At 33.4% G+C, this 24,318-nt stretch overlaps 10 protein-coding genes across 10 annotated transcripts; 3 read left to right on the top strand and 7 right to left on the bottom strand.

Annotated features, from left to right (window-relative positions):
• Positions 1 to 1,168: 1,168 nt before the first annotated feature.
• On the top strand, positions 1,169 to 1,491 carry RO3G_06327 (uncharacterized protein; the record flags this gene model as incomplete). The annotated part of the gene is made up of 2 exons (XM_067660917.1): positions 1,169 to 1,264; positions 1,333 to 1,491. 2 exons carry the CDS (start codon positions 1,169 to 1,171, stop codon positions 1,489 to 1,491), a joined length of 255 nt encoding a protein of 84 aa, XP_067517018.1.
• A 3,524-nt stretch (positions 1,492 to 5,015) lies between these two features.
• Positions 5,016 to 5,188, bottom strand: RO3G_06328 (uncharacterized protein; the record flags this gene model as incomplete). Its single annotated transcript, XM_067660918.1, has 2 exons — positions 5,016 to 5,057; positions 5,120 to 5,188. The coding sequence occupies 2 exons, from the start codon at positions 5,186 to 5,188 to the stop codon at positions 5,016 to 5,018; spliced, it is 111 nt and encodes a 36-aa protein (XP_067517019.1).
• A 1,141-nt stretch (positions 5,189 to 6,329) lies between these two features.
• Positions 6,330 to 8,518, bottom strand: RO3G_06329 (uncharacterized protein; the record flags this gene model as incomplete). Its single annotated transcript, XM_067660919.1, has 9 exons — positions 6,330 to 6,334; positions 6,476 to 6,692; positions 6,745 to 6,930; positions 6,980 to 7,161; positions 7,237 to 7,262; positions 7,445 to 8,013; positions 8,083 to 8,180; positions 8,235 to 8,320; positions 8,409 to 8,518. The coding sequence occupies 9 exons, from the start codon at positions 8,516 to 8,518 to the stop codon at positions 6,330 to 6,332; spliced, it is 1,479 nt and encodes a 492-aa protein (XP_067517020.1).
• A 1,147-nt stretch (positions 8,519 to 9,665) lies between these two features.
• RO3G_06330 (uncharacterized protein) lies at positions 9,666 to 10,612 on the bottom strand (the record flags this gene model as incomplete). The annotated part of the gene is made up of 6 exons (XM_067660920.1): positions 9,666 to 9,692; positions 9,740 to 9,921; positions 9,969 to 10,065; positions 10,121 to 10,160; positions 10,211 to 10,377; positions 10,574 to 10,612. 6 exons carry the CDS (start codon positions 10,610 to 10,612, stop codon positions 9,666 to 9,668), a joined length of 552 nt encoding a protein of 183 aa, XP_067517021.1.
• Positions 10,613 to 12,368: 1,756 nt separating this feature from the next.
• Positions 12,369 to 13,654, bottom strand: RO3G_06331 (4-hydroxyphenylpyruvate dioxygenase; the record flags this gene model as incomplete). The annotated part of the gene is made up of 3 exons (XM_067660921.1): positions 12,369 to 13,017; positions 13,065 to 13,180; positions 13,235 to 13,654. 3 exons carry the CDS (start codon positions 13,652 to 13,654, stop codon positions 12,369 to 12,371), a joined length of 1,185 nt encoding a protein of 394 aa, XP_067517022.1.
• A 472-nt stretch (positions 13,655 to 14,126) lies between these two features.
• Positions 14,127 to 14,740, bottom strand: RO3G_06332 (uncharacterized protein; the record flags this gene model as incomplete). The annotated part of the gene is made up of 3 exons (XM_067660922.1): positions 14,127 to 14,150; positions 14,204 to 14,486; positions 14,727 to 14,740. The coding sequence occupies 3 exons, from the start codon at positions 14,738 to 14,740 to the stop codon at positions 14,127 to 14,129; spliced, it is 321 nt and encodes a 106-aa protein (XP_067517023.1).
• A 140-nt stretch (positions 14,741 to 14,880) lies between these two features.
• Positions 14,881 to 15,768, bottom strand: RO3G_06333 (uncharacterized protein; the record flags this gene model as incomplete). The annotated part of the gene is made up of 1 exon (XM_067660923.1): positions 14,881 to 15,768. One exon carries the CDS (start codon positions 15,766 to 15,768, stop codon positions 14,881 to 14,883), a length of 888 nt encoding a protein of 295 aa, XP_067517024.1.
• Positions 15,769 to 17,082: 1,314 nt separating this feature from the next.
• On the top strand, positions 17,083 to 17,560 carry RO3G_06334 (uncharacterized protein; the record flags this gene model as incomplete). Its single annotated transcript, XM_067660924.1, has 2 exons — positions 17,083 to 17,118; positions 17,171 to 17,560. The coding sequence occupies 2 exons, from the start codon at positions 17,083 to 17,085 to the stop codon at positions 17,558 to 17,560; spliced, it is 426 nt and encodes a 141-aa protein (XP_067517025.1).
• A 2,416-nt stretch (positions 17,561 to 19,976) lies between these two features.
• RO3G_06335 (uncharacterized protein) lies at positions 19,977 to 22,613 on the top strand (the record flags this gene model as incomplete). Its single annotated transcript, XM_067660925.1, has 10 exons — positions 19,977 to 20,114; positions 20,178 to 20,226; positions 20,287 to 20,469; positions 20,547 to 21,165; positions 21,217 to 21,355; positions 21,446 to 21,700; positions 21,764 to 21,886; positions 21,938 to 22,162; positions 22,217 to 22,317; positions 22,364 to 22,613. The coding sequence occupies 10 exons, from the start codon at positions 19,977 to 19,979 to the stop codon at positions 22,611 to 22,613; spliced, it is 2,082 nt and encodes a 693-aa protein (XP_067517026.1).
• A 662-nt stretch (positions 22,614 to 23,275) lies between these two features.
• On the bottom strand, positions 23,276 to 23,868 carry RO3G_06336 (uncharacterized protein; the record flags this gene model as incomplete). The annotated part of the gene is made up of 4 exons (XM_067660926.1): positions 23,276 to 23,433; positions 23,498 to 23,534; positions 23,656 to 23,733; positions 23,866 to 23,868. 4 exons carry the CDS (start codon positions 23,866 to 23,868, stop codon positions 23,276 to 23,278), a joined length of 276 nt encoding a protein of 91 aa, XP_067517027.1.
• Positions 23,869 to 24,318: the final 450 nt, after the last annotated feature.

Here is a 24,318-nt window from a genome sequence, read left to right on the forward strand (position 1 = left end):
GTGTAACAATGACGATTGCTCTTAAACATGTATTTACGCAACTTTTCTTTTTTTGCCCTTGCTTCCATAAGGGATTTTTTAGCTTCTTTCACGTCTCATCTGATCTGGCTTGGGCAATTATGGTGTCCTGAGATACCGCGTGCTCATTTAAGCCATTAAATAAATGTGTTATTTAAACGTATTTACGCAAGACAGCAGCTAAGGATTGGCTCATTTCAGACGCTTTGAGTGAATATGAAGTAGCACACAAAGGCAATGATGGGGTTGACGCATTGAAAATGGATTTGAAACAAATTCTGAAAAATTCAACACAAAGAATTAAAAAAAAAAAAATGGCTGAAAAGTTGCTGACCGAATTAGAGGTTATTAAAGGCGATGATTCTAATTTAGTAGTAATGTGAAATAGTAAACTAGGCCTATTGTCTCACTGTTGGATGTTTATAGATCAAGTTCATATGAAATAAATAATACGAATTATGGTTACCAAATGTTTGGGACAGTCAATCATTTGAAATATCGAAGGTCAAGGAGTGTCAGATACAGGTAAAAAGATATAAGTAAATAAAATAAGCCAATCCATTAAGCTCCTTATCAGAAAAGCACAGAAGAAAAAAAGCAAAAAACGGTTAATATGCTTGACAAAACTAATGATTTTTCTGTAAGACTACCAATAATAAACCTCTCCACCTGATCTAATTAAATTATACTAGAAAACGGAAACGGAGGGAGACGATGATGATGATATTACTTCTACTGATGCTTCGGAGGAAGAAAGTGAGGTACTCTCCATATTTAAACTTTTTTTTTTTTTTTTTTTTTTTTTTTTTTTTTTGGATTTTGGATTAAAAAGTAATGCTTCATATATAGTTTGGTGCTGAAGATGATGACAATATTACTTCTACCAGTGATTTGGATGATGTAGTTTCCACATTTTTTATATATATTGAGCAAAAGAAAATAACATTTCACATATGTTGATGCATTAGATTCTTCCGCCAGCTTCCGAAAATATGTTTACAGGTTAAAGATTTTGTTTTATTTAAAAGAAGATATTTGCAGGCGACTAAGAAGTCATTATTGCATCTTCAAGTACAAGAAAAAGATAATAGATACAAAAAAAGGAGCTTGAGAAACAGAAAAAACTCCAAAAAAAAGATAAAGATAAATGATGAGTTTGGCTGCCTACTCCCACAACTTAGCTGACCTACTGTCACAACCCAACGGCAAGGAACGAAAATATGTTTACAAGTATTATTATTGTTTGGTTAGTACGCAAAAGACCCCTCCACAAAAATAGCTCACTAAAATATAACTGGCTATAATTTTATTTAGGAAAAAAAAAAAGATGTTGGTTTGATACCGACAATTGCACACGCCTTGCTGGAAGAAATTGGTAATCACGCTGCACTTGACCTTTACATTCTTAAAATTCTTGACAAATGGCAAGCAGAAGAGAATGTGGATACTTATGAGCAACAGTATTTGAAGTAACATACCAAACTGAAACTTTTATGGCATCAATCATAGTATGTAACCAAACTCAAATACTTGTTTAGACTAAGTATGTCGCGAATTATCGATACAATGAATAAAAGAAATCCTATTCTTCAATTAATTGGCGAAGAAAAATTAAATGAATATAGCCAGAAACCTAAAAAAAAAACCTGGATTTACTATCTATGATTTCAGATTTCATTAATAGTTTTAACAAGGTTAATCATCCTAATACTGTCTCCCGTACATTTATTATATTAAACTTATCTATATATTAGCAAGCGAAAAATAAAAACAAATAAGATTTGATGCTTCTCATCATGCAAGCAAAGCTTGATGCTTGGAGACGAAATGATGAAGACTTGAAAAAAGTTATGAAAATCTACGAATATCTGTAAGTGAATGACACAAACATCCTTTGACTTCCATGCCAAAGTCTGCAGTGCCTTGAGGGTTCAAACCGTGACGGGATTGTTTTTGAAGGGTATATACTATTTTTTTTTTTTTTTTTTTTTTTTTTCATTTTGAACATTAACCACATAGGGTTGTAAATTTGACCGAACTGAAGAATATCGACAAAATCTATTCCGAATCACAATGCTTCTTGCCGACATATCACATTTTAAGTATTTTATTCTGAGACACGGGGTATCAAACTAGTCATATAAGTGTGCATATGACCCGGAATTCCCTATGGAATACAACAGTATTAACTCTCGATTTATGATATTTCAGTTGTGAAAAGGGATGTGATACATCTAAAAACGCTCGAAAAATTAGTGAACAATGTTTTACACTCAAAAAGCCTACAAATATACGCGGAAGGAAATCGGACTTGATGCTCGTATATGACGATATTGTTCTTTGCTCTGCTGAATGGAAATCGATAGCTTCATCAAGAGCTGTTATTATGAAGCAATTTGTTAAGAATCTTCGTGTCAACAATAGTATACTTCATGAGTTGTGGAAACATTTGGACGATAATAGTACTATAATTTTAGGAATGGATTGGAAAGGTGCAAATAATAATTTGAATACAATTTCATATTTATTTAGATGTCTCAACACCCATTTTCTCTTTTTTCTTTTTTAGGATTGCTTGGTTATAGTTATTATATGAAGATGATAGACAAGGTGGTGGTTGTAAAAGAAATGTGCAAACTATTCTCCCCTCCAGATAAATGTAAATTTGAAGATTTTTCTGACACAGTCGCATCACTTATACAATTTAAGGTTAGTTAGATAAAGCCTACTAATATTTACCATGTTCCTGGAGTGGATATGATTGATTTAATATTTAATATTTTAGGCTCATTATGTTGACATGACTAAGAAATTAAAGGTGAAGATTTCCAAACATCGCCGAGAACGTTTCTATGATGAGCAGTTTAATATTACCTCTACCAACAGTCGAAGCCCCTCCCCACATACATTTTTTCTCCAAAGCGGCCTATTACTACTCGTCAGCATGAAGAATAATTATTTATGTAAAATAATAAAGTAACTGGTACCAATTTATATTCTTTTTTAAAAGGTATCAACTTGTTAAAAAACAAATCGCCTGAATTCCAAGTATTTTCTCCAGAAAAGGACAAAGTACACTTTTGAGCTGGATTCATTGAGAATTATTAAATTGCGCTTTTGTCGCTGCCACTGTCTGTGAAGGCTGAATAAAGCATGTAGAGACTTATTGGAATAAATGTTTTTCAAAGAGGGATTGGTTTGAAATGATACTCATCGTCTCAATCAAGTGCCCAACTATCTAAACAAAATCAAGTACGTAGAAAATAGTTGCACTCGTCTCAATTAGACACATCGAATCGTCTTGAAAAAAAATATGTTCTTCCAGAAATAAACTTGATTGGTATAAAAAAATGCAAAATCGTCTCAATCCCAAGTTAAAATACTGTAGCAGTAAGTAACGTTTTAAGCAACATAAGTTTGTAAAGTTGATTTGGGTCGTACTCAAAGCTTTATAAAAAGCATTAAATTTACGTATGATATATAATTATGATACTACATGCCAATATGGATTCTGTTTGCATACTCTATCATGTCAAATAGATAACATAATCTTTTTAAAATGAACCGAAGACTTTAAAAACGAATATAGTAGAAGAAAAAAGAGATAAAAGAAAATGATCAGCTATTGTTTTTATTGATTTGCGTGCTCGTACATCATTTGTGTCTTCGAAATTATTTTTTCAATAGTGTCGAAGGAAACTATTGGTTGTTTCAATTTTTTTTTTTTTGCCATTTAACAGTATCCCCATGTTTCCGATATGAACGAGCTTCATTTTCTTCTTCTTTAGTAGATTTCTCATCTAAACTTCATTTTTTATTGTGAAGCTTCCCTTTCACAGCTTCCTCAATTGGTTTACAACCCAAATGTTCATCATAATTTGCGATATAATCGATAGGACATGCCTCAGTATCAATATCCATTTCCGTTCTTGTCTACAAAATCACTTCTCCTATTTTTGTAGAAAAAACATGCGTTCATTTTCGCTTTAAATGTGTAATTTTGATGAGACCGAGAAATATGTTTGAAAAGAGTATCCCTTCAGCTTTAAGCATTTGTGAAAGGTAAAAATTCAGAGCTGTGAAATCTAAAAATAATGCTGTGTAATTTAATTCCCCAAAGTGTGCCAATGATTTATAAAAAAGTGTATTGCAATGAATTGTTAGTAAAAGTTTGTTAAACATTTTGCTCATTAATTTTAATGAAAATAGTAATAAACTACTAAAGAGTAAACTAAAATACGCAAATTTTAACTTAAATTCAAAATAAACATGTCTTCAAAGTATTACAGCAGTGCTAATGTGTTTAGAAGTAAACAAAAAGAAAGAGATCGACAATTCACAGAGAAGTATGAGACCCAAAAATTTCTATCTTTCTAAATTTTTTTCACCAAAAATTTTTGCATTCCCTTTTATAGATAAATTTTTGTAGAATGCTTAATTTCATGTGATAAGCAATATGAACTAGATGATTTCTCAGATAATGAAAGGAAGAGAGGGAAAGAGAATCTGGTCGCACTGGGACCGCAGATAGATGCATTAAATACTGAAGCATAATAAAAATGTTGAGTACTTTTTTTTTTTTTTTTTTTTTGTTTTGTTTTCTTTTCCCTTTCTCTTTTACTTTTATATGAGTTCAGCTATACAATTGCCAAACGAGATACTTTTGTCCGTTTTTGAATTACTTTCTCAAGCGGATCAGTTTACTTGCCAGTACATATGTCAAGCATGGTTTACTTCAGCCAGACAGATATGCTACCAAAATATCAAGATCAACAACACAAATGCATTGACACTCTTACGTTGTTTTGATTCTAATCAATTTTGTCCATTTTTATATATCAAGGGTATATCCATTCACTACTATCCCTATTTTAACAGCCAGCGTCATTTAACTAAAGAAGAATTCACTCGGCTTATACAATATTGTGTAAATCTAGAGGAACTTTCAATTGCGCTCAACTCAGTCTACTGGGACTATCTTTGGACTAGCCCGAGTATTAAACTAAGGGGTCTTCAGCGATTGCTATGCCCTGAGGCCCCTAGAAGAATACCAGAAAAAGCCATCGGTTATTATGGATCCCTCCAAAAATTTAGCTCTCACCTCACTTGCCTTGTTATTCACTGTTCGTGTGATCACTGGATAAAATCCTCCTTTGGTCATCTCACCCATTATTTGGCTCTATTTCCTTATCTGAGGCAATTAACGATCGCTGCAGGAAGTAGAAGATCTATTATCTACCTTCATGATATCCTTAAAGTATGTTCACAGTTGACACATCTTGTATTTCACTTGGATCATCCCTTTATATCCCAAAATGATGTTGGCAGTGTGATGACAAGCTATCCTTCACTGCGAGAACTTGATATATATTTGCCCAGCTTTTCCATCTCATCTTTTGATTATATTCAAAAACGATTCAGCCACCTTCATCGTTTGACATTAAAGCTATTCCACGGACAGAATCATGAATGGAGTCCAGAGAAAACAAATTACCTTCGAACAAAATTGATTCCCTTTTTCCGTTCAATTGCGACCTACTCAATCAAGTTTGACATGGAAGACGGGTGTGAGGCAATAGAAGCATCAATTGCAAAATGGTTCGAGGGAAATACGGTTGCACAATTGGATGTGTCCGAGTCAAGGTACGAGAGAATTCAGATGGAGCTTCATAAGGAGGGTAAAAGACAGGAGATTCGATACCGAGTTACCTGGAATCCGCAAAACAATCCTTATCATCCTTGCCTTCGCTATTTAAGTAGCAAGGGACACACTATAACTGAGTTAAATATCACAAACTACTTCAACAATCCTGACGTGGACACCATCCTTCGTGCCTGTCCTTCGCTACACACACTTTCTCTTGAATCATCGTCATCCAGGGGGTTTGATGATGCGTGGGTTCTTCAGGACTCAACTTATCGACATGCTAACTTGACAAGGATTCAATTGAAACGAGTCTGCTTGAATATATCGACCCTAAAGACGCTCTCTGCCAAAGCCCCTGCACTCAAACAACTTATTATTGCTCACTCACAGTTAACACATGATTATTATGCATGCTTAGATAAAGACGATTTGCTTAAAGAGTGCTTTTCGTTCTTGGCCTCTCAGCAGCTTGTTTTGAATAATATTTGCTTATCAACAAAAAACATACAAGGAAAGTGCAGAACGACAATAAAGTATAATCTCGTCAAGATTTTATTCCCTTAATTTTTTTTTAATTTATGTAATACAAAGTAAATAAATAAAACAAAGCCAAAAAGAAACATTAACGTACAGTAAGAAAGTATTATACATAAATGCTACGAATTCATGCTATAGAGAGGTGTGTTTTACAATATTATGGACTTGTTGAGAAATTAGGAAAAGAAGTCATCAAAGGATGAAAACCAAGAGAATATCCCAAAAGGTTGTTGTTTTGTCCAAACTGTTTCTGTTGTTGCTTATTTAACTTACCTTGAATACGTTTACAATAAGATGTGTTTCGAATAGTTGGTAATAAAGGACGAATGTATTCAGCCAATTGCCGGTGTTGACTTTCACTAGCATAATCAAGGGCTGTTTGTACAACATAATTAGCATACGAATCCTTTAATAACTTCTCAAGGCGATCTTTGTTCATCATTTCTTGAACCAAATCATGACGAGTATCTTCCTCAGCAACGCGGATGCACTACAAGAAAAATAAGGTTCTGTACAGGTCTTCTTTCCAGTTTCTTGTATACCTTTTCCATGACATTCGAACTGTATTTTTGAGTTGATAATTTACTAAGGTTTCCAATAAATTGACGAATCAATCGATTCGAGAATTGGGCGTCACCTAATTCTAGCACATATTGAACAACATAATTGCCATAAGGATCTTGTACAAGTGTTAAGGCATGGTTAATGATTTCATCCACCAACTGTTTCTACATATATATTATTAGACGCAAGCATATGATAATATTCAAGACTTACAGTTTGATTGTTGGCAGAATAATCAATACATCTTTGCAATACACAACAACCATGTCTGTGAGTGGCTACCTCAATACAATTCTCACTGACTGCATCATAAATAAATTGCTTATGTTTGGTTGTAAAGCGATGTAAGCATTTTTGAATGACGTGATTTCCATTGATATCTTTAATAAGCGTGACTACAATAGGTGAAAATGCTTTCACGATGACTTGTATCTGCAGTTTTAATTAGCATAGTCTCCTATCTATTTTACAAGAGCTCCTTACTTGTTCATCCAAACTAATTAATTCAATCATTCTTTGAACAGCTCGTGTACCGTGCATATTTAATGAAACTTCTAAAATAGAACTTGATACTTGTTCAACAAGCGTTGTTCTTTGTGCATCCGTGCAATGCTCTAATAATTTCTGACACAGATAATTACCAAAAGGATCTACTCTTTATAAGTAACCGGTATTTACTTGTTTTGAAGATATTTACCGGTCATTAGCTCTACAAAGTGAGGGTAGACTTGATTAAATATAACTTCTCTTTGCTGCAAGTCAGTTTCTTCCAGCTTTTTTTGTAGATATCTGCAACCATTTTGATCTTTACAAATTAAATAGATGTCGTCTTTCATGTCCTCCAAGTTAAGAGAAGCAAATCGAGCATCATCCATCATTGAAGTTGAACTCGCTCTTCTTTGTATGCCAATTGAGCTCTTTCTGCTTGGAGGAGAAGGAGGTCGACTGGAAGTTTGTCTCATAAAGTGAGGAGCCATTAATTGAGTGTTATAATCCATGTTGCCATATTTTGTCAAATTTGATCTTGGTATGCCTGAATCCACACTAGCTAATCTTCGTGCAGTAGAAAGATCTGGATTGGAGTAAGAAGGTGATAATCGATTGATGGATGATTTAAAATAATCAAATCGCTTTAATGTGTCAACAGAGTGTTTGCGTAAACTAGAAGATTGCATAAAAGATAAATTGCTTGCTTGTTGTTGTTCTGGAGCAAATTGTAAATCGTTCCAGTAAGCTGAATAACCATGCTGTATATAGGAATTATTCTATCTTTTCTAAGTACGCTCTGTTCTTTTAACAAATTGATGTGGACTTACAAGGTTAGGATAACTTTCACGTCGTATCAATTGATGAGCGATTTCATCATGTTGTTGAAGTGGATGTCGCATTAATATATCTGGAGTTGTACTACGATCTATAAAGTTATGTTATGTAAACAAATAGAAGTCTCTTTATAGCATTGTTTTACTCGTATTGTTTCTTAGTAAATGAATATCTGATAATTGAGGAGTAAAGGCTGTGTTTTCAGGGAATAATGGACTACCAAGCGATCTCCTATAGAAATTTTAATCACCTCACTCACTCACTCACTCTCTCTTTTTTTTTTTCTCCTTAAATTTCCTTTGTTATAAACAAAACTTACGTATCAATGATAGGGTGGTCATGTATATTTAAACTATTGAGTGTTGCTATTTGATTATGAATATCTTGATCCAACATGTGTAATTCTTGAGTACAATTATTGCTTTTCATTATTTTGGTTTGTTTACAGCAGAAATAAAGAAAAGAAAAAAGAAAATAAAAATAATAACCATTTTATAAATGTGCATATATTCACAGTGATTTAAAGGGGGGAGTTCATAACGAAATGCATAGGAAAGCGGATATTTAATTCAATGGAATTTTGTTTTTTTACGAACAATAATTGTAACCATCATATTTGCTTTGTTTGCAGAAGTAACTGACTCTGGGTTGAATCTCTTTCTGTACTTTGATACTCTCTATTCCCTCCCTTTTCTTTCTCCTTCTTTCCTAATTAACACCCCGTGTTCCCTTTGAGTCTACTTGTATTACATACTTTTTGCAGCATACGTGTTAATTAGGAAATTTGTGTTTATTGGATAGTATATTAAAGGTCCGTACATCCTTAATATTTTTTTTAGAAACAATTTTGTGAAAGGACGGCGATCAACAGATAAAAAAAGATTTGCAGAAGATATTGGGCGGAAATTCAATTTTTGCTTACACAAACTACTGGTCCAAGCAACCAGGAACACTACAAGGAGAATATAAGCTTACTTTAAAGTTTGAATGTAAATTGCAGACATTCACATGTATTATTAAGATACGGTCTATGCATATTTACATTAACAAGCCCTTTGATATTACACAAGAGGAGGATCTAAAGCATGTTTCTTCAAAACAGGCATCAAATGCTTACTGATGTATTTTACTGTCAACAGACAAACCAACAAAAGTCGCTTATCGCTTGGCTCATATTGGATAAGTAGTAGAAAATCTATTACAGATAAAAAAATACATCAAAGTATGTGGAATGTTGAAGGGGGTGGAGCATAGGAGATGATATAGTTTTAAAAAAAAACTTGGTTTTTGAAAAGTTGAAAGTAAAAGGAACTTTAAATGATATACTCTATGTACAGGCCTCAGGCCCAATAATCGACTGAAGTATATTATGATACTCTATCTGTATGGTACTGACTCTGTTGTATGATTCTGAATATCACTACAGAACAGAATTGCTATTTACAACAGCAAATAAATTCTTATGCTCCTAACAGAGACTTTATGTCAGTAATAGATTTCACCAAAAATAATTCACAACTATTTTAAACAAATAAATGAAAAAAAGCTGAAGTATTTTTTTTTAATTCGGCAATCTTTAACGAAAATCAGCAGCCTTACCAGTCTGAAGATAAAGAGGTGAATAATTGCATTTTTTTCATAAGAACTCACAGTCAATAAACCAACAATAAGACCGAGTACTGAACCAAAGATTTCTACAACCAGTACTTTTACAAACAATTCAGGGATTTGAGCATCAGCTAAAGCAGCACTTGATCCTGTTACGCCTACAGATAAACCACACAATAAGTTACAGACACCGACAGTCAATCCACCCCAAAAGATAGCATGACCTATAGACATGTTCACATAAACATAAGCTGGGATCACATTAAATTACCAATGAAAAGGTTGGAAGTGGTATATAGTTGATCTGCAGGCACATCACTTAATTTAGCAGAATAAATAATGGTCAAGATGACACCGTAAATAGCATGCTTCACAAAAAATGATAGAAATCAAATTTCTAGACTGAATGCGAGGTGTCTTTACCGCACCATCTAAAAGTGCAGAATCTGTAATAAAGATACCCCTGAGAAACAAATTAAAATAAATAATATCTATTCATCTATTCTATGTTACCAAGCTGCGCCTGTAACAGAAAGACCAATACAAAGGCCCATACCGATCAGAGCCCAAACATAGGGAGAAGTTTCTTGAAGTATTCTACCAACATTAAACTTTTCACCTGTACCAGTCAAAAGTATATAAAGTCCAACAACGCTAATAAAAGAAACCGCAGTAGAGGCCTAATAAGGACCTAAAGATATTGACATTGTTGTTATATTAATGGGGGGTATTTAAGTAAGAGAGAAATTTTTTTTTTAACAAGCACATGTGTAAAAAATTAAAGTAACGAAATGATGAGGAGTTTTAAATGAATAGTAATAATAAAAAAAAAAAAAAAAGATAGATGATAGTAGTAGTTTGATGTCAGATATTAACCAAAATGTGTAGCTGAAGAAGTAGAGGGTGTAGATCCATATTTTGGTATAAAATGACTTTTTGGTATTTGAAAATTAGCTCGATGTCTACCAAAGTATCCACTATTTGTACTAGGTCCTTCATTTAGTAAAGAACGATGGTGATAATAATGATTGTTGTTCAATAATGAAATACAAGCTTCTTCTTCACGTAATTGACGATTGACGATTAAACTCATTATTACTGATAGTATTAATAAAAAGAACTACAAAGAGTTTAATTACTTTTATTGTGTCTTGACCTGATTACCTGAAGCACAAGTAAAAATGTGAGAATGAGAATGATCCAATGATGCCATTCCTGTACTCGTGATATCACAGACTCTTTACAGCCTATGTTTACATTGAGTGACAAGGAACAATTAGCAGGCACAGCTCTATCTATAACTGAATCATATCCGCAGCATTGTGATCTAAATAGGCGTAATTAATCCTCCCCCTTTATGCGTCTCATATTCTCTCTCTCTCTCTCTTTCGCTTACAATTCTTCTAAATCTTTTATGAACTGTGGATCATGTCTGATGAAAAAATCCCACAGCTTACTTGCATAAGGATCAATCTATTTTGAACTTAACCGACTTTTTCATTTTCTGTCATTTTCTATCAATTACCTTTGATCTATAATCATATACAATAGAAATAATCACTAGAATAAAGATGAATAAATATAATAAAGCTAATATGCTTATACCAATTTCAAATAATAATAAAATAGCTGTGATTGTGTTGTATGTGTTTAAAAATCCAATGTGTTCAAGTTGTACTCCAAATGATCCAATAAAACTGATCATTGTCATCATTCCACCCAAGCACATGAATAATAAAGATAGAGTTAAACTTGTTGTTGAATTGATATGATAAGCACCTTGATATGATTGTTAGTCTAGTTTTATTTATTTATTATATTACCTATTGATATTATAAAGAGACCAATAAACTATAAAACATGTTTAGTCTTTGCTTTAAAGTATATATAAATACCATTGTGAACAGATGAACAGTCGTCATATATCCTCTTAATCTCTTTCCTTGTGAATGTGTATACATTGCTCTTTCTTCCATAACAATAAATAGATAACAAAGAAAAAAAAAAAGAAAAAAAAGAGAGAGACTAGAAGAAAAATAAATTTTATTTAGAAAAAGAGAAAAAAAAAATTGGGGGAGAGAACACATGAAACAGGTTAAACTGTCCTTTGAAGTACACTTTTCGGAGTTCATTGGCATCTTTCAAGTAGATTTGACGTGCTTATTTCCACAGATTAAAGTACACTGTTGATAATACAGTGTATTAAATGATGAGCTAAAGTAGTTATCAATCATCTCAATCAGCCCGGGTTCTTTGTCTCCTTTCCTCTTTCAATTCAAGGCCTTTATAGTATTGACAGTTTTGAAGATCAAGTAAAGAATGATGTGAAGAAGTGAAGGCCCTGAAAGGGGATCAAAGGCTTGTTCTGAATGGCAAGGATTGGTTTATAAAAATTAGAAAAGATGACGACTGTTGAGATATTGAATAAAGCCAATGGTTCCAAAGATCAAAAGATGTTTTCTGCTTACTTTATCCCTTCTATCTGCTATTGCCATCTGTTTTAATGAATTGATTCTAAAGCTAAAGATGAGGTAGGCTCAGTGTGATGATGGTTATTAAGAACAAAGGGGAAGGGAAGTTTGATTATGATCCTAAACATCCTCAGAAGTTTTTTACTTTTAAAGGTTACTTCTTTATTAAACAAAATATATAAACAAAATAAGACAAAACATTACATGTCAGTCAAGTTACCACGTAATTGTTGTTCAAGTTCCAAACTTTCAAACAAGCTCTTAAAGTTACCAGCACCAAATCCATTATGATTATTACGTTGGATTATTTCCACAAACAAAGTAGGACGATCCTCAAGGGGTTTTGTAAAGATTTGTAAAAGATAACCATTTTCGTCATAATCAACCAAGATGTTTAGGCTTTGCAAGATATCCAAATCTTCCTTGACTGGGTTTTTACATGTCTTGTTGTGTACAGCCAAGGCAGCACGTAAGGTATCATAATAGTTGCTAGGAATACTCAAGAAATCACATCCACGCTTCTTCATGTTGATCACAGAAGTGATAATATCGTTGGTGTTGATAGCAATATGTTGAACACCAGCACTACCATAAAAATCAATGAATTCTTGAATCTGTGACTTTTTGCGTCCCACAGCAGGTTCATTGATTGGCACCTTGATGCGTTCATCAGGATCGGCCATGACAACCGAACGAAGAGCACTGTATTCGGTGAACACTTGCTTATCGTCAACTGACCAGAAACGATGAAAGTCAAAGGCTTTTTCATAAAACTCGGCAATAGGATTCATTTGTCCATCAGCTTGGTTACCAACAACATGATCAATGAATTGAAGAGGAACATGAGGCCTAGAGACGAGATGAATATAAATCAATAAAGAAAGAATACAACTTACAAGAGTTCTTCAAGAGGATCCTTGTATTTTATAGCTTCGTAGATATCTTTATAACCAGGCAAAAAGAGACCTTTGTAGTTATGACGTTCGATCAATGTATGATGTACATCACCATACTGAATTAAATAATAAATTGAGTTTCACTGTCTATCATCAATCAACTAACTTACGGTTGCGAGTGTGGCCATAATGACCGTACCATTCTCATCCGAGATTTCCTCTGGTTCCTTGATGGATTTAGCACCACGAGCAATGGCCTTTTGATAAACAGCCTTACAATCCTTGACAGTAAACGCAACATCCTTCACACCGTCACCTCGGCGAGCAATTTCCAAGGCCATCTCTTTCATTGTGTCTGGTTGAATAGGACTTTCAAAGACAAAGATAGCATCCCCTTGTTGAACGACATGAGTCGCAACATCTCTAGAACCCGTTTCAAGACCACGGTAAGCGATATGTTTAAATCCGAGACGAGTACAGTAATAAGAAGCAGCTTGCTTAGCATTGGTAACAGTAAATCGGAGGTGATCAAATCCTGAGTAAGGATTTGTGCTAGTTTGATTGGTTGTGTTATTGAGTGAGGGAGCCATTGAATGAAATAATACAAGAAAAAAAAAAGAATAGTGAAAGAGAAAAAGAGAAAGAGAGGGTCTCTCTTTATATCCACCACCCTTTGGCCAAAAGTAAAACGAGTTTCCCACGATTAATACACAGAAAAAAAAATTCTTAAATGCTGAGAGCCGAATGGCTATCTTTCAATTAAAAAAAAGGACATAAGGAGATTATATGCGGAACATTGTGACCCCAATTGACATCATTTTGCTTATCAAGCATTAAATTCTATCTTTTTGTTCTCTTTACTCTTAATACATTAAGAAAGAAAGAAAGAGAGAAAAGGAGGTTGTAATCTCCTAAGGACCGGTCTTTATTTTTCTCACGATGATTGAATTACAAGTCCACAATAAAACAATACACACACACACATCCATTTTCTTTTTCTTTTCCTTTTTTATATAAAATCTCAATCTTTTATTGAAAAAAAAATAAAGAGTTGTCTTATATTTAAATGTTGGAAGGGTAGAGCATCTAGTTGTACATTGTTAATATTCGTCATAAACACACGCTATAAAATAACTTACAACACGGACGGAAGCACCAAAGACCTTGGGGGGCAAGTTCTTGCGGAAACGAGCCTTGACAACACCGTTGGTACCGTGAGTACGAGCGATGCGACCCCAGATGACACGGATCTTGGAACCGTTGATTTCACGTTGAGCACGGTAGACATAGGCAACACGCTTACCGAGGTAGAATTGGGCATCCTTGGTGGTTTGAACACCTTCCACTTGAATCAAAGAAACATTGGGGTTTTGGTTACGCTTGGCACGTTCGTAGCCCAAAACACGGCCCTTGCTGTAAAGACTATAGATTCATTTTTAGTTTTTTTTTCGTCTTATTAAATAGACATCCATCCAAAATTGACATGTTTCACTGTTCAATCTTTATCTTTTTCCATTTCCAAATCTCTCTCTCTCTCTCTCTCTCTTTCTCTCTCTCTTTCTCTTTTTATCTTTCTGTGTTGTTGTTGTTTTTTTTTTTTCTATTTCATGATGGATGGATGGATGTCTCTTTTTTTCCAAACAAAAGAAAACGAGAGCTTACCGATCGGATCCCATGTCTATAACTATGTTGTGAGGAAAGAGAAAGGACTTTTTTGGATGGTGAAGGAGAAAGGAAACAGTATGTCCGGGCATACATGATATGATCCAATCATAATCCTTTTTAATGAACTCCGAACGCAATTTTATTTACTTTTTTATAATTGCAACCAAGGGTATTTAAGCAGTTGATCGATGCTTGGTCTCTTGGTTGGATCCTTTTCTAAGCAACTCAAAATGAGCTGCTGAAGTGGAAGGGACAGAAAGGTGGGCATCTCAAATATGCCATCTTGTATCTTTTGAATCAATCTCAAGTCAAATGTATCCATAAAAGGCAATTGACCTACCACCAACGCATACAAAATAACGCCGAGGGACCAGATGTCTGTCTTTGGACATGCTAGTGGCACAGCCACTTGAAGCTGTTCGGGTGCAACATAAGCCAAGGATCCACCTACGGGTTCCCTTGTTCCCCTCTTGTTCTCTCGAGATCGTTGATAGATGGCCAAACCGAAATCACATAATTTGACATGCCCGTTTTCATCCAGCAAGACGTTTTCCAACTTCAAATCCTTATGACATACTTTGCGGTCGATATGTAAATAGTGAACACACTGACAGAGTTCTTTAAAGATACGCTTTGCATGATGTTCAGGTAAACAAGTGAGTTTGTTGAGAAGCTGAAGTAGAGTACCACCAGGACAGTAATCACAGACAAGATAAATCTCATGTTTGTTATTGTTTGTCCGTCTGAGGATCCTTTGAAGGTTGACAATCCTTGGATGACAGAGTGATTTCCAGATGGTTAACTCTCGTTTGAATCGATGTAAATCTACATCTGACATGGCGTATTTATTGATGACCTTGATCGCCCTAACATGATTGATGCGTAGATGATGGTGTGCTTTGTGAACGACTGAAAATCCTCCGTAGCCGATGACAGGGCCCAAGACGTAATCTTGAATTCGATTACTTGGTGGTGTTACGGGTGACATCAGGTTCGCTAGAAATGCAGCTGCTGTGGTGATAGGAGGTGATTTGATCATGCTCTTTTCTGCAGATGATGTCACCTCTGTTGAATAAAAGTGTCGTCTTCTCATGTGTGGATAATTGAGTTCTTTAAATATGCTGTATGAATCATCGTTGATCAAGGTTTCTAGATTGGTTGTCATGGTTATCGTATCATTAACGTCATCATCAATTTGCTCTTTCATTAAGAAAAAGGATAAAAAGAAAAAGAAAGAAAAAGCCGACGAATCAATCTATTAAAAACCTTGCCCTTTTTTTTGATACCTCCTTTTCAGTTGGGGGGGGACATAAAAGATCATTCAGATGGAAAATAACATATTTTGGTTAGACTATGTAGAGTATCATTGCTTTATTTTTGCAAGCCATTCAGCATTCTTTTTCATAAATGGCAGTTTAATTGATAATTTCATACTTGAGATAAGCAAATACTCTTTGTCTTTAATAGCTACCTTTTCTTTTCTTTTTTTTTTTTTGTGTATAACAAAATAAGCTTGTTGTTGTTTGTTTATAAAGAAATGCATAAGAAAAGAAAGTAAATCTTTCTATGAGCTTATTCAACACGTATTTCTTTTTAGGAGAATTCTTTTTTATATGAAATACAGAACGCGAATAGAAAAAAGAGTGAATCCAAATAGAAAGCTTAAAGTCTCTTTTCCTCTTCTCTCCTTTTTTTTTTATGGAAATGGAATCTAAAGATGTTTTTGCACGTGTGATTACCAGTATTGAGAAATAGAAACGCGTTTCATAAAGAATGTGTAATTAATTCTCCTTTCTCTTTCTGCTATTTGAAGTATAGACAGTTTTATTTGCTTATAAAACATGATACGTGTTTATTATAGCTTTTATTAATTTTATTATTTCATTCTATTCCTCTTGAACTATTCCACAAGAAAAAAATATAATCTTTTTTTTTTTTATCTATTCAATGACCCTTCACAACTAATACACACGATAAAAAGGAGAATATGAATGATATGATTGGCTTTATTATCGTGTAACACTTTAGTGAGAAAATATAAAATCTCACACAGAAATTAAGACTAGAGTCCTTTTTAAATAAGGGATAAAAAGAATAGATTTGATTGGTTCAGTTCCTATTTAAAACATGAGCATGTGGAGTGGCGTGCTTTCATCCTTTCTCTCTCTTTTTCTTTTACTTTTTATTTTTTTTTTTTCGGCATAAAATAAAGCTTTTTTATTTGTTCAATTATAAACCGGATTATATTTTTTTTTTCTTTTTTTTTTTATTATTATTATTTTTCTTTTTTTTTTTTTTTTTTTTTTTTTTTTTTCCTTTTCTTTTTTCTTCTTTAATACATGATAATAGAAAAATGTCACAATCAGTTCAACAATATGATATGTCGAATGTAAGGAGATAAAGTAAACAAGTCATCATACTTACTTTTCTGTTAAAAATAGTTAGCTTATCGACTAAAAGCACGATTAAGTCTTGCTAATTTTAAAAGAGAACATGGTTATGAGAATATAGATTTACATACTTTAGAATCCAGTCTATTTGAACGCGTAACAAAACCAACCTTAAGCTTAACAAAATTAAATATGCACGATAAAAAACGAAAGCGTCTATTGTCACATCACAGGTTCTATCCAACATCACCACCCCTTCACAATGACCGTATGTTAAAGAGACACGCGCCACGATCACCAAGCCATGTGCCTATATCAGATACAAGGTTACGGCCATATTATTATGAACAACAAAGAAAATTATCAGCTACATTGTCTTCTGATGACGAAGATGCTGCGCACTTGTTGGTAATGATGCATCATAGCCCTACTATGTCATAATATCTTTCTTTGTATTACATTTGTATATTTAACCTATCATTGTTTTTTATTTTATATTTTTGAATAGAAAAAAAAAAGAAAATCTTTTCTTAGGATTTCTTTTTTAATAGCAATAATAATAAAAAATTATTTCTTAACAAAAAACGTGTTTTCTGTCTAGAAATCTGTTCATCTTGGCAACAATGTTTTAAGTGAATTCAGGAACAACTCTTTTAAAAGACAGAATTTTTTTTTTATTATTAAATGATCGCTCTACTGCGTACAATCTATAAATGATTATAAAAGAACCAAAGCGCATTTATTAAATAAAACCTTTACATCATTTCATTTTGAGTTGAAGCCCTTATCTAAGTTGCAAATTTGCCTTACTTTTTTTATTTGTGTATAAACGCGGCTTTCAAAAAGTATAATTGTCGGAAAAACAAAAAATTTTAATATTTTGATTTAAAGATTACCGAGAGCTTATTTGATTCATTCATAAAATGTTATTTTCTATACAATTTTGAGTAAAAGAATTTATTTTTTTCTCAAAGAAAAAAAAAATAATACAAACTCTTATCAACCAAACATTTACTCTAAAATAAACAAGCAAGACAAGAGCGTCCTTTTTTGAAAGTAAGAAAGGTGATCTGTTATAAAGGCTTCAAAGTCATAACGTATCTTTCAATAAAACATGTTCTTCATAGCATCAAACTCTCTACTAACAAAATCATCAGCACAATAAACAGATCTGTCTATTTAATGTAGACTTTTAAAGATTTCTTTGTGAGCACTGTTTTTGTTTATAAGCTTTTCAGGAACGACCTGTGATTGGTAACTTGCTGAACTTCAATTGTATCATGCAAAATAGTTTCATTACAACTTCACAGACTGACCTATAGAACAGAAAATGACGCTCAGCATCAATCATGATAGCGTTGAATAATGCTTTGAAGAATAATAATGTTACAATCATCTCTGGTAGTTTTGTATTCATAAAAGAAGCACGCTTGTCGTTTATTACTTTTATGATTAAGCGGTAATTTTTATTTGCTTTAATAAAGTATGCATTTTTTCTCTTTTTCTGTTTCATGGTTTAAAGATCATTCTGTCTCAAGTTTGATTCATGTCTTAAAATGATGAAAATGTACATAATCTCTTTGAATATTATTTGATTGTACTCTTTCTAATCACAAAATCATTGGGTTTTAGAATGTCATCCTACCTACTTTATACAGGCTACAGAAAGGACATATTACAGTAACCAATCAATGTAAAAGGTAAGGGGTTGATAAAGCATGAAGGCTATATAGAAATTATGTATTTCTAATCTATTCAACTCACCTGCAACTGGGTGATATCATCCACCGCAGCATATTAAATCATTAATGCTCGTAGTCACCAAGCAGATTTATGCACAGCATGCTCACGTCAATAAGCATGGTGAAATTCATTTTTTGTTTTCAAAGGACGAATGGGAGTAGAAAAACAAGAGGTCAAACAGTAGAAATAGTGTGTATATTATTCTTTCTAAGGTTTGTAAGGGGTCACAGGTATTTAAAGATACTTGATAAGCAAAGGATTTCATTTTATATTTAAAGAGTGATGTAAATAGGCTTTGGGGCCCTTGAGTTGATATCTTGTTTTTATGTATTTATCAATCTATCTTTATTGATGTTTGATTCATTGTTAAACTTGTATACTTTACAGGATTATGTCATTCAAGTAAGGGATCTCTAGGCTGAACAATAGAGTAGTTTTACAAACCCGACAATTGAAAATATCCCAAAAAGGCAACACGGAGAGCTTTTTTGACGGCATCCGGATACAAGACAATTTTTTTTTTCTATAAAAATAATCATGGATCTGGACGATGATGAAACTAGTTATTATGAAGTCGAAACAATTCGTGACAAAAGAACTTTACACGACGGCACTAAAGAATATCTTATAAAATGGAAAAACTATAGTGAATCGTGGTATTTTTTTTTTAAGATTTTAACTTTTTAATGAAATACTAAAGGTGTTCTTTTTTTTTTTTCATTAGAGTACCGTGTTTTATACATGGCTTAATGAGGTTTCCCTCCTTTTTGTTTGCTAATGAATATGATTTTTTAGGTACAACACTTGGGAACCTGAAGATAATTTGAATTGTCCCAGTATATTGGCCGAATTTGAAAGCAATTTAGCAAAACAGAAAGCAGCAAATAAGATAAACAAAATAAAAAAGGAAAAGAAAGAAGGACAGGATCAACTAGTGAACGAAAAAAATTCTTCAAGTTCGTCCCAGTCAGGAACCACAGCTAAAAAAGAATTCAATCGCTTGATCAATAACCATGAAAATGACTTTTTGTCGAGTACTAGTAGCAGCAGCAACAGCAAGCAAAAGCAAAAACAGCAGACATCAGCTAGACCTATTACCGCTCTAAAGAATAAGATGAACAGTAGCCTGCAACGATCTGGACCTAATGTTAAAAGTGACAGTGGAAAAGCTTCCAAGTATAAGGATCCTGCACCTCCCGTAGTTTCTTCCAAGACAGCCACTCAAACACCTCCTTCAAAATCTTTGGCAAAGGTAAAAAAAAAAACTGCGTAATATATCTTCCCTGCAGAATAAATGTTAAACTCTTTTCATAAGACTCCTGCCAAATTCACTTCAATTAAGCGACCACCCGTCGTGACAACAGGTAAATAGTTTTATTATCAAAATGGCATGCAGTTAATAATACTTTCTCCTTTTTGATCAGTACAACCCGCTGTGGATATTGATACAACTTTACAGAAAATATTAGAAAGTAAAGAAGTGAAACAAACACAAAAGGTATTATCCAGTTCTTTTAAACCATCACAATACCCAGTCACTACGCCTTTAGACAGAACCAGCTTTAGACCTAAAGAAACCTATAGAAAGGATACGGATCATATAAAGCGTAAGCATAGAATAAGATTCATGCGCATGATTTTTTCGTCTCATTTTATGTAATAGAAACTGATATGGCTCGTATAGGGCCATCCAATCCTCCTTATGTACGTACATCTCCAATTAGAGCAACATCACAACCATCAGTACAACATCCACCAGTACAACAACTACCAGTGCAACATCCATCAGTGCAACCGTCATTTGTTCAATCTCAACAGAAGATTTCTTCAAATCCTGGCGCCTTGGCTCAACATAGACAACCACTGCCGCTTTATCCGCCTCCAAAGATGCAGCCTCCAGCTCCAACGCCTCCTAGTCTTCCTCAGCGCTCATCACAGGCGCCTTCTATGGCTTCTTCTACCCGACCGACTTCTAATCTCTTGAAGCATTCACAGCAGCAACTAGTTCCCAACTTACAGATGCAAGTTTCACCACAACTGCAACAAATTCAAACAGTCAACAGACCTGCAGACCCCAGGCTCGAACCCGCAAACTTGAAGAGGTTAGCCGAGTCAAGAGATCCGAGACTCAATCCACAGAAAAAAGCAAAGCTGAGCGCATCGCTGTCATCCAAAGTGACTGTGACAGAACAAATGGAACCTACACCTTTATCGATTGACGCAGTTTTATGCAAGAATGATGATCCTATTACAACGGCTGTATTAAAGGGAAATGAAATGTGCTTTCATAAAGATCAGATTCAGTAAGTTTTCATCGTAACACTGCAAATTGATCTTCAACATCTTTTATATAGAAAATTAATTGCTGGACAAGCCAAGAAACCTAATCATATACATATTGTATCTTATTTTCCACTAAAAGCTCTAGATAACATGATTTGTGAAAGTAGATTTAGTTTAATAAAAGTTAATTGTACTGGATCATTAGTAGACGTAAGCAAACTGAAAAGTTTCTTACAAGTAAATGAAATTGTAAAGTTAAAAAAGAAAAAGAAAGGCAGAATAGAATTAACAACATAGTAGGCAGGAGTAGCATATGACTCTAACAGTACAAATCAAATACTTGCTTTCCTTCCTGTAGGAAACCTGCATAAATTATCCAATTTACCAGCGGATGCTGACTCTTTGGCTTCCGATCATCAATTGTATGCTGTTTACCTCGACAATATACCATCCAAAGTACATACTAGAATAGATATATCGGATCTAGCACCAAAAGGAGAACATTTATCATTCAGTTGGGAAAAAGCTATGACCTATCTACGCTTTCCTTCCAAGGTAAAATATAAAAAAGAAGAGTTGTATGTTTTACTTATTATTTTTTTTTTAAAAAAAAAAAAGCTGAAACAATTGAAAAAAGAAGCCAAATTTATTGTTTATGGACATTCAGAATGTGCCTCGTTATTAACCAAAGCGATCACCAAACTGAGACCAGTTAAAAACCCAAAAATTTACGTCATGATGGTAAGCATACAGTGTTTTAATGATAAAGAGCGCCGAATATATTGTGTATAGTTTGATAGATGCAATGAAGCAGTCTTTTCAAGAACATTAACAAGACACAAAAAGGAACTCTCTTCACAAATATGGGAATTTGGCGTGCCTAATGCACCTACAGGAAAAATACAACCACCAGAGCAAGTATTCCCGAACCATTCAGGTGGACTTGTTACAACAGATGCTGAAAATATCCTGTTGAGTCCTTTTATCATTGATGTAATTTGTGAACAGATTGAAAAGGTAAGAAAAGTAATAATGATACGGTAGCACATGTGTATAATTGACTTTTTATAGTTAAATTCAGATGTTGTTTCGAATGGACATTGGAAGTTTATTTTACCACACGATATCTTTTCACTCTTAAAGACAGCTAAAAGTGAAAAGATGAAAGAATAGTAAGTGTACAAATAAGCATAGACAGCTTATTAATATCTATTTTAGTAAATTAGAAGAGGCTGTGATCAGATTGTCTTTAGCGTTGAGTAATGACAAGATTGCTATCATAAAGCTTTGGTCAACCGAATCACAAAAAATGGATTCAGTCCGTTTCATGAACACAGTGATTCGTAATTATTATAAAAAACATCAATTCTTTGTATACGTGGATGATGTCTATTCTGTCTCACGGGATGATCGTCTCCACTGTATTGATTTTGTCAAGAGTACAGAAATTGCTGCTACTTTTAAATAAAAACTTAGAATTCATCTGAAAAGATCTAAAAATACAGCATACGAGTCTCATTGAACACAATATTGAAAGTAGGCAATACTTATTTATTACAAAAGCTTTACTTTTCTAAATCGTATCTCAAGTTTTAAAGAAGCTATAGATTATCAATATAACAAGAAAATAACTTGAAAGAGTTGTATTTGAAAGCATAAGCTCACCAGAGATTTTAAATATTTTATAGCAGGATAAATGTACAATAAAGATAATTTGAGGTACAGCAAACAATGTCTGTTTGTGTCTGTTTGTTTGCTTCTTGTTTGAAATGGCATGGGAAGAAGATTTCTTTGATCGACCACCATATTTGCCTTTCTGTCTTCTTCTGTCTGATCCGTCTCTAATTTCTCAAGACCTTCATACTAGCAATCAAATGACAATGCATTTAAACTATCAAGGTTGAAGAGAGAGAGAGAGAGAGAGCGGCTTCCTCACAAGGCCTCAGGATATGGAAGAAAAGGACAAGAATTGAACAATATGCTCTTTAGCAGAAAATTGAGAATTTGCCCTCGTCAAAGCAGACAACGAGATTTTTTTTATATACAAAATAAAAAGCAGGAAATTGGTTTATTCGCTTATCATTTGAACACACTTTTCCTTTACTTATGTAGAAGCATACTATTGTAATGTTAACAAGTTGACCATGTACAATGTATTTGTGTACTTGCCTTTTCAACATACTCCTTTGCAATTTTATTAAACTTTGGACGATTCTTGTTGTAAGTTTCAGCAATAGAGGCTACAAGAGCATCATCAGGGTTAGGATTTTCCAAGAGTGATGCAATAGCTAATAAAACTATAATCATATTGAATGAGACAAAAAATATACACTTAGTGTTATGATTATATACCATTGGCTAATCTTGTAGCAGGCTTCCAGATATCAGGCTTTAAAAGGTCAATACAAATTGAACCATCATCGTCAATGTTAGGGTGATATATTTTAGTGATAAATTTGATCTTTATAACGAATTAGGATACAGGTCAGCTGTATTGCTTATTATTCTACCTTGGGTGGTTTAAATGGGTAATCGGAAGAGAAAAGAATATCCAGTTTAAAACGACCACCTTGATAAGGTGTATCTTTCTATTGAATATAGTAATTAGTAAAAGTTCTTCAGATAAATAAATGCTATTTGTCTATTTTACAGGTCCTAGTAAAAGACCTATACACGATTATAAATAAAAGATCTAATAAAGCATTTACTTTTTCTTTTACCATTCCAGTGAAATATGTCGCCTTCTATAGGGTCAACAGAAATGTTGGATGGTGCGTTTTTTGCTAATTCTGATAATTCCTATTTTTTTTTTTTTTTAATTACAAGTACTTTTTAAAGCTTTTCATTCTCATTTCTTACTCTTTGAATTCTTTTTAAAGCCATTTACAAAAGTTGTTAATTTGTGAATAAAAAAAGGTTCATATTTATAAAAAGGCCTGCTTTACAAGAATTTGCGCCAATTGAAATTGTGATATTTTTTGGTATTGAAAGGCAATGGTGAAGTTTATATTCCTTTTGCTGAATTCGATGATAAAATAAAAATTCATTATTTCACATTCATGTACCTTTCTAAATGAATAAGTTTCAGTTTGAATATAAATCATTCAAAGTTATTTTTCTTGAAATTTTTGAAAGACTAATGTTTAAACATAGTTTTTATTTATTAAGGTCCA

This window comes from Rhizopus delemar, genomic scaffold (genome assembly GCF_000149305.1).
Source record: "Rhizopus delemar RA 99-880 supercont3.4 genomic scaffold, whole genome shotgun sequence".
Lineage (NCBI taxonomy): Eukaryota > Fungi > Mucoromycota > Mucoromycetes > Mucorales > Rhizopodaceae > Rhizopus > Rhizopus delemar.